Source organism: Aulonocara stuartgranti, assembly GCF_965226115.1.
Source record: "Aulonocara stuartgranti genome assembly, chromosome: 19".
NCBI lineage: Eukaryota > Metazoa > Chordata > Actinopteri > Cichliformes > Cichlidae > Aulonocara > Aulonocara stuartgranti.
Window position 1 is genome coordinate 14248812 of NC_138955.1, and position 15306 is coordinate 14264117.

A 15306-nucleotide genomic window follows, 5' to 3' on the forward strand; every position below is an offset into this window, starting at 1 on the left:
GGGTCTGGAGGAGAAAGGCCCAGTGTATCACCGGGAACTATGGAAGCAGAATTTCACTGTGTTGTTAAAATATGGGTTAGGTTACAGTTTTAGTATGAACCTTTGTCTTTATATTGTGCGTTGGTTGTAAACTAGCACACTGGCTCAGTCTTTACCCTGCGCTTTTCCTCCTGTCCTCCATTAGGTTTGTTACGCGTTTCATCGAGCTGGACGGCCTCACCTGCCTCCTCAACTTCCTGCGCAGCATGGACTACGAGACGTCGGAGAGCCGCGTCCACACCTCCGTCATCGGGTGCATCAAGGCGCTGATGAACAACTCGCAGGGCCGTGCGCATGTCCTGGCCCACCCGCAGAGCATCAATACCATCTCACAGAGCCTCCGGACAGAGAACTTCAAGACCAAAGTGGCAGTACTGGAGATTCTTGGGGCGGTGTGCCTGGTGCCAGATGGACACAAGAAGGTGCTTCAAGCCATGGCACATTACCAGAAATATGCTGCTGAGAGGACTCGCTTCCAGGTAAGAGAAGCTTCTTTTGTTAGTATCTGAGGTTAACGCAGGGCCATGTCACGTGGCACATTCAGGCTTGAGGAGCCTTTGCTGACAGTGTGAGGCAGACATAGATTATGGGTAAAGGCAGACAAATATTTCTGGGTAATGCTAAAATAAATCAAGCTGCGGTCATTTTGATAAGTTGGAGAATTGTGCCTCAGACGGCTGGCCTTGGGTTACGTCAACACACGTGCGTTATTAAAGGCAGGTGAGGACATCTTAAGTTATGGAGGTCACAGTATGTGTAGTGCTTTAGTGACTAGCAGGACTGAATCAACAAACCACATCTCATACATCCCCTGGGGTGTGCGGTAAATCATGCCACCTTGGCTAAGCTAACACCACAGGAGCTGAGTGATTCAAACTTACGAGGGCTTTTAATGTTTCTTTGAATTATGATTAAGATACTAAAGAGTGCCAAAGGTCAGTTTAAGAGGCAAAGAAGGGGGCAAGAACTGAGAACAGCAGCCCTGTGCTGCTTGCCTGTTAAATTAAATATAGATTGAAATTACTATCCAATTAATTTCTTTTTTTTTCTCCGATCAAACGCACTTGCTGACTAACTTTGCCGTCTCCTCTGATCTTCCAGACGCTGCTGAATGAGCTGGACAAAAGTACAGGACGCTACAGAGACGAGGTCAACTTAAAGACCGCCATCATGTCTTTCATTAACGCCGTGCTCAACGCTGGGGCTGGAGAGGTCTGCATTCACAGCCTCATGCCTGTTAAACACACTCTAAATAACTGTATACAAAACTTAAGGAGTGTAACTCTCATGGAAAGAGATTTCTTAAATACTTGTAAGAATAGTCACTAAAGCATCAGGAGAGGCTGTTTTTTATGGTTCACAAATAGTAAAGTTTGTTTCATTCTGAGCTTAAAGGTAAATTGAGTGAAATATACGATAAAGTGCAGCCATGCTTTGACTATAGATGCAGTGGCATGGCTTTTGTTTGTGGATCGTCATGAACAACATAGATGGTGTTTTCCTCTAAGAACTGTTGACTTTTTAGTTAAAGATTTTGTACCGAGTAAACACAAATAAAAGACAGGACCTGTTAGATAGCAGTGGGTTTTGGAATCAAAGTATTCTTTTTGTAATTATGCTAAAATGCTGCTTAAAGATGATATATACCAAGATACATGCAACACTTTTAAGATTCTGAGGTATCTGATGTCCCATTAAATATGACATATGGATTTATTACAGCTTCGTGTCCTCTCTTATTGTTTGATCCTTTATGTTCAGGACAACCTGGAGTTTCGCCTCCATCTAAGGTACGAGTTCCTGATGTTGGGCATACAGCCGGTCATCGAAAAGCTCAGAGAGCACGAAAACGCCACTTTGGATAGGTGAGTCACTGATGAAGAAATGGAAACTAAATCTTTGATGTGTTTTTAAAAATAACAAAACATCCCACCCTTTTCATTTAATTTTCCTAAAATGGAGTATCACTGCGGTACTGTTGTCTCAAACAGGGTTTATATGTTTATATGCTTGATTAAGATAATAGACGGGAGATCCAATCAAGACCAAATCAGATATAGTGAATCATGCTACCCTAGTACAGTCTAGGAATAGAAATAAGGAGCTGGAAATGAGGAGAGTAAGCCCTCTTTAACATTTGAAACTCTACAAAGAAATGCATTGTCCCCCAATGTTTACAAGCAGTTATTATTAACAAGTAATAAAATTCTAAAGGTAATTAAATAAATACAGAAGTTTGGGATCAAATGAAGGAACATTTTTTATCTCTCTGTTTAGGCATTTGGATTTCTTTGAGATGGTGCGAAACGAGGACGACTCTGAGCTGGCCAAAAGATTTGATATGGTGAGTTTTCCCTGGTTTGACATTAGTGTGTTCCTTTTAGATTGTAGGTAATTAAACAGCTGTGTGGTACCGATTCCTTCTGTTTACTCAACAGACCCATGTAGATACTAAAAGTGCTGGTGCCATGTTTGAGCTGATCAAGAAGAAGCTGAGCCACACTGATTCCTACCCACACCTCCTCTCCATCCTGCAACACTGTCTGCAGATGCCCTGTGAGTACTCACATTTACCTGGGGAGAAAAGACATCAAGTATTTCTAGGCTATACTTTGCTTCAGTGTTCATCTTTTTATATTGAGCTTTTTGAGCTTTTTATTCATGAAAAACCCCCCTAAAAAAACAGATAAGCGTAGTGGTGGCACCCTGCAGCACTGGCAGCTCTTAGACCGGATCCTCCAGCAGATCGTCATGCAGGACGACAAGGGAGAGGACCCTGATATCTCCCCTCTGGACAACTTCAATGTAAAGAACATCATTCGCATGTGAGTGAAATCTCTCATTAATCAACAGTGGACACGTGATCGCTAATGAAGCTTTTTACTATAGTAATGTATTTATATGACAGGATCTTGATTGATACCCTGCCAGGGCTGCTTGTACCTCATGCCCACTGGGAAAAGGTTGGAAATGATTGTTGCAAGTGATGATTCAAGTCAATCAACCACTCAATGCCTTTTTCAAAAGCTTCTCCTCATCCCCCAGTACTGTAAACACTCCAACTTTCTGAGAAAATCTTGTAGTTAATGCATTTAATCAGCATCACTAGCAACAGAGATCAAAGCCCTGATATCATGTGTTTCTTCTATATCAAAGATTGGGAGAGATAAACACTGGAATATGGTGTTTTAGTACAGAGGAGCATATACATATACAATAAACCACAGGGTTTTGCAGGCTATTGCAGAGGAGCACGTGGTAAAAGGGAGCAGGGAATGTAATTTTACAGGAAGCTGAGGTGATGTGAAGGTGGCAGCAGGGGGTCTTGGACTGAATCGGAGGAAACCTTGCTCTGTGCGTGAACTGGCATGGAAGTGGAAGCCAGAGATCAAAAGGAAATTGTTCTAATCGCATTAGGAGGGCTGTTGGGCCAAGTCAGCCATGTTCAGGTGCAGCGAGGCAGACAAGGGGGAAGCGTTATGGCTTGGAAGGAGAAGGTTTACACAGCCAAATGATCATTGCTAAGTCAGGGTCTCGGTACATGACAAGTGCACACAGACTGAATTTAGAGCTCTGTCTTTGCTGTAACTTGGTGCTGTCATTCTTCTCTTCAGTTCTCCTCATTTTTGTTATTTTTAAAAGCAAGCTTACCATAACAGATGAATGTGTTTAGTCTTTGTGGTGAAAGCACCATAAAACATGTAGCTTGGTGAAGTATTCACCCACTGTTGTTAGTGCAATCAGCACGCTTGAGCAGAATTCTTTCCAGTAGCGATCAGAATGCAAACTTGGATGCTGCATCTGAGCCTGGATGCCCATTGCTATCAACTGAAGATGCATCAGAATGGTTGAAACCTTCCCCTCACTTTACATTTGCTGCCAGCCTCTTCTTGTTTCCATAAACTCACTTCAAATAAATGTTGCCTGGAAAAAGCGTGCATAAGCTGAGATTTCCTTACCGGATCGGCTACACGCAGGAGGTCCTGACGGTTAACGGGTAAAAACATATGACTAGTGCCGTGTTAGCTCAGATGGTGGAGCGCATGTTAAAACAACTGTTAAAACAGCCGGGAGACAAAGTCATTCATCATCTGTGGTCACTATGACGACGGCTCTGAATACTCACACGTGTGCCCGACCCCAGAATTGACGCTCTTGTACAAATCACATTTTTCCACAGTCATGCAAAAATGTTTATTTGACCAGTCAAGAAAAACTGATTGTGTCTTTTTGTTTTAATCAGTTGGATCCTTTTAAACACGACCACTTTAAAGGCCCCGAAACTGACTAATGCCCAGTTTGCTTTCCTGGTGTGAATTGATGCCTTTAAGTGTGAACCATCATCACAGTGGTATTATTGTCCTCTGTGTCATTCTATGGAGGACCAAAAGTGCCAAAATTATCCAAAACTTCCAAAACTATGAAAACCAAATAAATAAATATATGAATAAATTACAATTTATATTTACAATCTAAATCTTTACCTGTTGTTTTTTGGTTTAAATTGTTGAATAGATTATAAAAAATAATGAAAAATAAATGAAAGCAATATTTTAATTATTGTAACTATTGTATTTTAATATAATCATAGTTACATCTATTTTCTTAATGTATTATTTAACAAGTTAAGTTTAAAAAAACAAAAAACAAAATTTAAGTGGGTAAACTGATAAATTCACGCAAATAAATCAAAACACAGCAATTAATGGAAAAATAAATTTCTTCTTTTAAAAAATAATTATGTTTTTAATTATATTATTTATTATTACAATCCTATTTTTGGTGCATTGATTGTCTAATATTTTATGTATTTAGGCTCCTTGTTAAGAACAGCTTTTCTGTGAGTAGTGATGATGCAACATGTTTTTCTCTCAACTCTAGCCAAAGCTACCAGTGGAGCTCAAGGTTTCACTTTCCACTATTTCTCCTACAATTAAAAAAAAATCCCACTAAATACAATATATTTATTAACTTACACTTATATCTCATATTTGTGTTTTTTGTTTACATGTACAATAATCGGCAATGCGCATTCCTTACCTCCTTAACCTTAATTTTAAAACTAAACATAACCTCAATCTGAGCCAAGAACCAGGAGTTAGAACTCATAACAGATAACTGACAGGTTTTATTTGAGCACTAATGCTGTATAACGATGCTTAAAAGAGGAAACCGCAACAAACCGGTCAATGCAGGAAATAAATCTCAATCCCTCTCGCAAAGATGAAGTAAAGCAGAAGTAACCCTGATCAATGGGTTTCTCAAATGTCCTGTATTGACATGTTTGGACTGAAGTTTCCTCTTATATGCAAGAATTCTTTGCAGACCAGTGTCCACTTTCTCTGTGCTTATTCTTGTCTGTCTGCCTCACAGGTTGGTCAATGAAAATGAGGTGAAACAATGGCGAGAACAAGCAGAGAAATTCAGAAAAGGTAAAGCTGAAGTTCACCAGAATCCATCATGGTTTTATCTTTCTTCTTGCCTGTATTCACTGTTATCCAAATCTGCTAACACCGTGCCAACCCATTGCTCCACCACTGTTTGATTTTAGAGCATGCAGAGCTGCTAGCTAAACTGGAGCGGAAAGAGCGGGAGTGTGAGACCAAAACGCAGGAAAAAGAGGACATGATGAAGACTTTGAACAAGATGAAGGATAAACTACAGCGTGAAGGTGTGGAGCTGCGCTCGGCCCGGGAACAAGTGCTAGACCTGTCGTCGCGCATCAATGACATCGCTGTGAGCTGCTAATGTTTAATGTTTAATTTATTCATCAATTTAAAGTAATTTGTAATCCCTTTTTTACGGTTTATTTAGTAACTGATCTTTCATTTGACCTCCAGCAGGGCGGAAATGTATCCTTCCCACCTCCCCCTCCTCCTCCTGGCGGCCCTATGCCTCCGCCTCCACTACCTATGACATGCGGCTTTCCTCCACCCCCACCTCCTCTACCATTCAGTTGCCCGCCTCCCCCACCTCCACCTCCTCCACCTGGGGCACCACCTCCTCCACCAGGAGCCCCACCTATTTTTGGAGCTCCGCCTCCTCCCATTCCCTCATCGTTTAACTCGATGAGCAGCATGCACTCCAAGTCCATCCCTCAGCCTTCACATCCTTTGAAGTCCTTCAACTGGGCCAAACTAGGAGAGGTGAGTGAACATGGAAAACTGCATTGTTAAACTAAAGGGTGGGGGTCATTCAAGCCATGGTTTTCCCAAAATTACATAAAAGGGTTGAACTATCGTTTGTGTATAAAAGGTGAACATGCCCGGCCATTAATTTTCTGACATATATATGTTTGTATATTGTTGTCAAAATAAGAAAATTTTCCTCTTTAGTACTTCTAGTATTACTTCTACTACTCTGAAATAGCAAAAATAAATATGAAGTGGATATGAATTATAATAAAACTCAAATAAGCACTTAAAGTGGACGTATTCTGCTTTCGCTGTCTACATTATCATTTTTGGACTCTTCTGGGCATAGACTGTATATAAAAGATGGAAAGATGGAGTCTCATTTTGAAGGCTCAACTTTGGCGTTCTGGTAACTTGCATATCTGCTTTGTGGAAATGTATTTTTTGGAACTTCTACATTTGCTTTTTCAGCCTCAGAGGTTTTCTTTTCTCCTTTTTTATGTAACACTGCATCTTCATTTCAGTTCACCTTCAGTTCATCATATTCTAGGTCCCATCTACCACTTCACTCAGCTTCTGTGCTCACAGTCTAAGCTGTCTGCCTCAGCAACCATGTAAGGATGTCCCCACTCTGTGACATCCCACAGAGGAGAGGATGAAAAAACATCCTGAAGTGGAGTGTTTAGAGCAGTCTGAAGCCTGAAAATTTTGTTTGTACATATGCTGACCTCATATTTTGAACTGTAACAGTTTTAAAATGAGCAGTTGTGAATGAATCAGTGTATATGCATGAACCTCTTATGTCACTCCACCCTGTTTTTAGAACATGGTCAATGGCACCATCTGGAGCGACATTGATGATCTGAGAGCTTTCAAGATCCTCGACCTGAAAGACATAGAGAAGATGTTTTCAGCATATCAGAGACAACAGGTTTGGATTTGTTTGGAAGTGGCTTGTAGTTTTATGACTTGGAAGTGAGTGTGAGAGTGTGTGCGTATAAGCAATTGTTTTGTGTGTGTGGAGTACCATATTGGCCTAGATTCTTGAACTGTGTGTATTACTGAAAGTGTGTGTGACAGGCTAAAGGGTGGGTTGTGTAAAAAGGAACTCTTGAGAGCGCCAAGGTCCAGCTCCGGGCTAACATGAGCAGCTGTTCACTGCTGAATGCCTTATTGTAGAGATGCCACAGAGCTGCTGCTTTGCACTAGTGTCTGCAGAGCATTTGTGTGAGACCTTGACTGGTTCTTCATGGGCTCATGAATCAGGGCGACATGTAGGAAACCGCTGAAGTCACGAGGAGTCACGATACAGGAAACTTTTTACCAAAGCTAAAATAAAGAGGGCATTCACTAAATCATGGCACTAACTAATAGGATAATTGTCTTGGTGGCAACACCATACAGTGCGGCGCAATTACACCCCTCTGTGCCACAAACTAATTGCACACCACTTGTCATGTGGTAATACTGGGTGGAATTACACCAACTGATATATTACACAGATTTAAATATGTTTAAGTGGAATGTTAATTTGCTCTAATTAGTTGGCTCAATGCAAAGTCTCTTTTGAAGCATTAAAATTGTTGAATTCCTTTGTAATGTATTTTACAGTGTCGCTTAAAAGCCTTCTGACAGCCTTAAGCCCATCCTCTCTTTGCAGGCTTTTATTAAAGAGGAATGGGTCACTTGAGGTTGTTTCTGACAGTGATTTACTGTGGGTATTTATTTATACAGAGCAGGTTTTTATTGGCACAGGCCAACGGTTAAATTCAGATCTCTATGGACGTAGCCACATAAAACCCAACATCTTCCTGGCTTTGACAACTCGATTCCATTTGGCTAGATTTGATTCAGCTGGACAGTATTGCAGTGTTTATTCATGGCATAATTACTTATTTTAAGCTTGTCACTGGTCCTTCTACTTTAAAAATGGGCTTTTGTTTACATTTGCCCTCGGTAGGATTAGTTACCGCAGTCATTTTTCATGGTTGTGTTTTTCCACGTCAAGGCAGATGTAGATGCAATCAAAAGAATTCATTATAACAATCATGACCTCTTTGAGAAGACAGAAACCAAATTTATGCAGTACAGAGAGGTTTAGATTCATGAGCCCCTGATGACTCGGACGGTAGATGATTTTTCTCACAGAGGGCTTCCCGGCTTCAGCTTGTAGTGTGCGTAGTTATATTTCTTTGCTCTAGCCACCACCTTTTTTCTGCTTGATGTGCTAATCTTTGCATGTGTTTTCAATTTTTTTTTTGTGTCTTTCTGCACTCTTCGACTGCCTGGGCAGGACCTGCTCACTAACCAATCCTTCAAACAGGTGAGTTTAAATCCTCTAGCTTCTCAACCATCTTTATTTCTCTGTTATTTTCTCTTCTGCAACAAAGAAGCAGCCAGCCAGCTAGAATAGTGTAATGAATGGGTTTGAATGTATGAACTTTGATCGGCATACTTTAGCATCAAGATTTTGAATATTAATGATAAGTCATACAGTGTAAAAGTTATGACATAAAATTATCCTGTGCAGTTTCCTAATGCCAAAGCATTCTCATAGCTTAACGACAGAACACATGCACTGCAGCCCTGAACGTTTCTCAACATTATTATACCTAAATATGTTAGAACAAAAACATCAGTCAAATCAAATATCTCTCTAGCATTGTGTGGAGTTGATATGCAAAAACCACAGACTGTATATCAAAGATGGATGTGGCCATAGTGATATCACCTTTTGGCTTTGGGGACATTGTAAAGCTGTAAGATTAGCATTACCATTACCACCATGCTGGCTTTTTGGAGCCAGAAGTTACTATATTTAGATGACAGTGGACTAATATGTTAGCAGCAAATGCGAGCTAGCTTGTTTGCAATAGACAGACCCACATATCTGCTAATTTTGCTAACAGACTAAGGAAACATTAAAACCAACCAGAACTGCTGTATGGTCCATACAATTGCACATCCAACAATCATATTAATTCCTAGATATTTATATTAGTAATTATCCAGAAGGCACCAATTTCACAAACATAGTGTAGCAAGACAGCTACAAGCATCCATTACCTATGTGGGCATATACCTCTCTAACAAAGCCGCCAATATCCAGGTGGAGAAGTTATTAAAAAAAGAAAAGAAATTAGGCACTGTAAAATTTTTATGAACCATTTTTTTTACCAAGCTGTACACATGTTTATGTTTGCTGTAAACTTAAATGGTTTAACATGCAAGTTTTTGCGGTTTGACACACTGTGGGAGCTAGCGATCACTAGTGGCCACTAGAGGCCACTAGAGGAACTGCAATTTTTTGTGTTGGCTTTGTTTTCAGCTTAATTCTAGGCTCTAGTACTACAAAGGCAGTAAAGAGAGGCAGAGGGCGTGGTGTTGGTCCAAATCAGATAAATGACTTTTAACCAGGAAACACAAGTTTGTGTGCCATTCGAGATCTTATCTTAATTACTTTTTTTCCATTCTCTGTTTGGTCAGTTTAGGCACCAAAGTGGTCACCTAGTATAAAAACCTATTGATTTTGTGTTTTGTTTTTGCTGAAACAGGCTTACGGTTTCTTTAAGATAATTGTTTTGGTTTTATGGCCCATGGTTTTGCAGTTTCCGTTCAATCTCACTGCCCTTGTTAGCACCATTTCCAGCCAAAGCTTTCTTCACCAAAAGAGTCTCGGTGAGTGGAGTAAAACCAAATTTAGCAACAACATTAACCAGTGAGCACGGTGGAGAATTTGGGGGGGGAAAAAAATCCTCAGAAAAATTAACTAAAAGTGGTCTTTTTTAAATTTTTTTAATTTTTTTATTTTGAAGCCAGTTGGTCTCAGGTTTCTCCTGGCATCTCTCTAGAAGTGCAGAAAACTTCCAGCAAACTATCTTATGTCATACACGCTTCATAAATCAGATTATTTTCCACTGCTTTAAACTAAGGTTAATAATTCTCCAGTGTTAAAGATATGATTTTCATCACTGGATAATATAATGGTGCCAATACAAATGAGTAGAGGGTCCACATTAATCCCAATCATCACTGCCTTATTACTCCTTATCTTGCCTTTTTGTTATTGTGTTGATTACCATAATTACAATAATCATCTTTAATTTCTTTAATTATTCATTATAATCTCAGCTGGAAAAAGCCTGAATATGCAATTGTAAACGCCACATTTCCATCACTGTTACTTCATAGCTGTTAGAAAAGATAAAGTCTCCAGTTACACTTGGTTAAGTTGGCACAATAGCTTTCACCGCTTGTGCAGAGAGGGCTTTGGCAGTTTTCAGTGAATGGGAGTTGTCCCCCTAACCCGGTGCCAACCTCAGTTGGCTGCCAGGCACCTTGGGTCAGCACGGGCATGGAAAAACGACACTTTCTTTACAAGCCACATCTGTTTTACAAATGTCATACTCAACGACCTCAGGAAGAACATTTTCTGGCAGGGAGGAAAGCAGATCGGACCATAAATAGAATGCGTTTAACATGCAGTCCTCTCAGACATGTGTTCTTTCCCCTGGTGCATTTTAATACTACATTTGTGCAGAGCTTACAGAAATATCTGACTGGCTTACATCAAGCTATCAGCCATGTTTCCTGTTGCTCTCAAAGTTTATAGGTTTGCCTGCATTGGATTTGCAATGGTGACTCACCAAAAAAATGTCCTCGCCCAAGACCTGCTGTAGAGTTTATTTCTTTTTTTGTTCCACAGCTTGTGTCACATGTTTTCATGCCCCTTCCCATCCTGAGTCAAGGAGTTTATAATGTTTAATGAGATGTGCGTTATGGCCTCAGAAAACTGCAAAAACAGGTCGGGGGAATGACTAAAGTGTTTGGCCAGAGTGCAGCCTTTTAGTCTGAGTTTGATAAATGATTAAACAACTGCAACAAACTGTCTTTGGTAGTTTAAAGCAGAGTTTCGTGAATCTGTTCTAAATTATCACATTGTTAAACGCTCAGAAGGGGTCGTCTCTCAACCAGCTAAAGATGTCATGCAGATGCGAGGAAAAGACGTTACAGTGTGCACGCTTTGCATTTTATGCGAGCAAAACGTAATCTGTTTTTCTGTCTTTCTGCAGAAAGAGACTGGCTCGATGGATGACATATACGTCAGCACGCGGAAGGTCAAAGAGCTGTCAGTCATTGATGGCAGACGTGCACAGAATTGTGTCATCCTGCTTTCAAAGTAAGGGGCTTCGGCTTGAATGATTAATCATAGTGTATCGCATCATCAGTAAGCAGCTGATTAGCATCTGCTGTGAGATCTCGATGCGCTGCAACTTGCAAGGCTGCCTTTTGAGTTACTCTTATACAGATTACACTAACGTATGACATACATGTCAGTCTTCTGTAAATGCTGTAACAAATTGTAACTGTTATGCTAAAAAAGTCCAGCTTTATTTTTTTAATTTTTCTCTTGAATTAGACTTATAGATCCGGTTATTTCAAAGCTAAAGGTTTGTTTGTCCTCTCACATATACATGTATCGCTGACACCGGACTCTTCTCAGCATGCAAATCTCATATGAAGAATGTTGGCTTCATATTTGATTATTTTCTTCAATGAGACGGCTTTTATTTCTTTCTTTATTTTAACGAGCTTGAGAAGGTCTTTCATGCTTTTATTACATCCAGTCTCCACTACAGTCTGGAGAGATTATTGGTTTTATTTTGAAGTGTGCAGGCTTATTTCCTGATAGTTGAGAAGTAAATGTAGGAATATTTTTGCCTATGGTGACAGTGTTATATTGGATACCTCCTCATTAAATTAAGCAATAATTTTATAAAAAAATATTTAAAATATTATAAACAAGTGAAACATATAGCCTCAGGTTATTTCTCAGACCTGGAACACTCTTAAGCCTGGTTCGCTTAGGTCATTAAACCAGTAGCTTTTTAGTCCTGATTTCTAGATTCATGCCTAGTGTAACTCTAACCGGACCTTTTCACTTAGGCCTTTTTAATCTTTTCTTTTTACTCATATTCAGATCTTCTCTGGAAACCTATCTTTTCCAGCTAATTCCTTCAGCTTAGGTCCAACATGACTGTTTCCAAGACTTTCCCAGCTTTTTTTTCCCTGGACTACTTGCAGCATGTTTGTTGTTTTTATTTTATTTTATTTTATGTTTTTGCTTTGTTGTATTTGCAGTGGTTCGAGCTCACTCAGCCACAGTAATTATCTGCTAATTAGTTTTATAGTGCTGAAGAAATGGCCTCAGTGCAGACCACTGATAAATAAGTAACATTAGGTCAGGGGTTAGAGCACTAACTCTGTGTGGGAGCTGCTTGGAATGATGGCCTCATGCATCTAGAGCCAGAAATGTGTTTTTAATGGACACCTAGGCCATCTGTGAGTGTAACTCAATCCATACATCTTTATCTGAAAGCATTATATAGCTAAAGCAACATCTTGGAAAGTAATGTTCTGATTTCTACTGTGAAAATCCGGTCTATTATTACACATTCAGCTACAAGCAGACTCTACATTGAGTCGCTTACATTATATTAACTCGCATTTATTCAACCCTAGTCCCCCACCCAAGGGCTTTTGAATCCCTCTGCATCTGTACCCGAATCAATTGTCATCATTTAAGATCCACTTGGCAATATGGCTCCTATTTGTCTGTCTCCTAATAGCGCTGGTCCGAAGCCCTTTTGAGAATTTAAGCTCTACCCCCCTCTACAGATCAATACATATGCTTTCTGAGCTCTTTGTGTGTCTGACAAAACATCAGCGTGGTCCCTGAACTCCTTTTCGAGTCAATAGCAAATGACCCTGGGCTACAGACTAGACCCAAATGGGGTCAGCAGTTGGTCAATAAGGGGTTTGCTGCACAGACTAACAATGCTGTTATTGATTGCAACCCGGCTCAGTGATGGCAGTGTTCCCGGGGTTTGTCACTGGTCCAGGCTGGTATTATGAGCAATGAGCTAGTCCACTAGTAGTTCTTTTACTGTAATAAAGTTGTTGTTTTTTTTACCCTTTAGATTAAAAATGAGCAATGAAGAAATCAAGAGGGCAATCCTGGAGATGGATGAGAGAGAAGAGCTTGCTAAAGATATGCTGGAGCAGGTATGGTCCAGTGAAAATAAGCTTTTCAGGTTTTTTGCGACTGGTTGGGTCAAAACAATGTCCCTATACTTGCTTTATTATGGGAAGAAAATGTAATTATTGATGATAATCAAGCTTCAAAGTCTGAGGCAATGTAAAAAAAAAAAAAAAAAAGTGAATAAAAGCAGAATGCAATAGTTAGTAAATCTTAATAATATATTTAGTTGGGATTGGTGCATTATTGTAAAGTAAAATAACAAGGTGAAACATTTCGCAAAGAGTAGAAGTAAAAAAAATGAGACGTTGTTCACTGCATGGAGTTTAACAATAATGTGTCTAAATGTAAAATAAAGAAGAATTTGCAGATTATCTACAGTTGCTAATTTCATGATTAGATTAAGAGCAGCCTGTGAAATCTTTGTACACAAGGCACAAAGCTACAATCTGTTGTTAAATATTGTTGCTCCACGGCATTAAAACAGACCCGATTCTGTCGTTTAAAATGCTGCCAACAGTCTTCTGCGTGAACTTTTGGATTCTTGTTGTCTTTCTAGCTTTTGAAGTTTGTCCCAGAGAAAAGTGATATCGACCTGTTGGAGGAGCACAAACATGAGCTGGAGAGAATGGCCCGAGCTGATCGCTTCCTCTTTGAGATGAGCAGGTAAACATAGTGTGATACTCAGCTTCAGGTAACAACATCCATGCTAGGTTAGGCGCATAATTCATATGTTTCACTGCAGTTTTAATTTACTAATTTTAAAGGAACTTAATTTCTAAGAAGCTGCAACAGATTTAATGCAAAAAGAAAAGATCATCCAGTCAGGGAATGGGTGCTAAATTGATAGCTTTCAATGCACGGAGACAAGGGTGGAATCCCAAACAAGCCTCAAGCTTGGGTGTGATTCTTTTTTTTAGCTGAAGAAACTAGTCTTGTTTTGACAACTGTAGTAACACCAATGCCTAAATCAATGCCTTTTTCCTGGATGCTGTTCTAGTTCTCAGAACTCGTTTTTTCCTGACAGACAAATCTATTTGTTTCCTTTTAATGAAATATCACCTTTCTGCTTTGTTTCCTCTGCTACTACCCTTTTGACCACATATCCGCTGGTCTGAGGAACACATCTGGGAATTAGTTAGTTCCTTTTTTTTGCAATTTAATATCCTGAGTCCCTCTTTGAAATCCCCCCCACCCCCTCCTTTGGTGAACTTTTGAGCAAGTTTAACAAATCCATTTGTCAACTCTCCATTTTGATAGGCGCTTATTGGATGATAATGCAGTGAAAACTGAGAGAGGGAGTTTTGCACAGTTGAGTCTCTTCTAGCTTTGAACTTGGACTCCCCTGGAGACAGATGTAACTCACCTCCCCCCATTTCCCCCCTCTGTCACTCTTTTCTCCTCAACAGAATTGACCATTACCAGCAGAGACTGCAGGCTCTGTTCTTTAAGAAGAAGTTTGCAGAGCGTCTTGCTGAAACAAAGCCCAAGGTTGAAGGTAAGAACAAACATAACCTTACAGGCCACTGTAAGGTTATGTAAACATGAACTTTGTTTCTTGGATCCCCATTTTTGTATAAAACACATCAGTGACAGTTTCACTCGTGCAAACGGGAATTCACCTCCATTTGTGTTGCCCTGCTCAAACTTGTGCCAATGCCCGGTCATTGCATTGGCTTTCTATGTGCATGAAAATTTTGCTTCATGTTTTCATCAAGGCTTTTCTTGCTACTTCTCTCTGCACCATAGCTGCACATGTGCGCTGATGTGAGGAAACCAAATCCAGCAGGGATTTAAATTTTGTGGCAGCTAAAGGAAAAGAGAAATATGGTTAAAAAAATGTTTAATTATATGAACAGTGAAAAGCAAACAGTGAAAAATTAACTAGATTATTTGGCTTTTAAAACAGAACTGTAATGCCAGTGCCCCTCAGTGCTGCTGCTGAGTAATGAGAGGAAAAACAAAAACACACACAGTTGCCATAAAATGGAGTTATGTATTTGTGACCTATTTTTACAGATTATGTTGAGCAAGAATGGAGCTTGCAGCTGATTGCTTCAGATGAGATGGGGTGGAGACAGTCATAAAATATTG

General features: G+C 39.8%; 1 protein-coding gene across 5 annotated transcripts in view; it reads left to right on the top strand.

Moving 5' to 3' along the window:
• daam2 (dishevelled associated activator of morphogenesis 2) overlaps positions 1-15306 on the top strand; it is a 110663-nt gene that overhangs the window by 81119 nt on the left and 14238 nt on the right. For 2 of the 5 annotated variants that reach the window (XM_082516235.1, XM_082516236.1), the window contains exons 6-20: positions 185-518; positions 1141-1251; positions 1801-1904; positions 2317-2383; positions 2478-2595; positions 2726-2864; positions 5413-5471; positions 5591-5775; positions 5880-6185; positions 6997-7104; positions 8467-8496; positions 11246-11352; positions 13154-13238; positions 13772-13878; positions 14622-14710. In XM_082516235.1, the coding sequence (XP_082372361.1) occupies positions 185-518; positions 1141-1251; positions 1801-1904; positions 2317-2383; positions 2478-2595; positions 2726-2864; positions 5413-5471; positions 5591-5775; positions 5880-6185; positions 6997-7104; positions 8467-8496; positions 11246-11352; positions 13154-13238; positions 13772-13878; positions 14622-14710 (1949 nt within the window). The remainder of the gene's footprint in view (positions 1-184; positions 519-1140; positions 1252-1800; positions 1905-2316; positions 2384-2477; positions 2596-2725; positions 2865-5412; positions 5472-5590; positions 5776-5879; positions 6186-6996; positions 7105-8466; positions 8497-11245; positions 11353-13153; positions 13239-13771; positions 13879-14621; positions 14711-15306) is intronic. The other 3 variants (XM_082516237.1, XM_082516239.1, XM_082516238.1) reach the window with 3 other exon arrangements.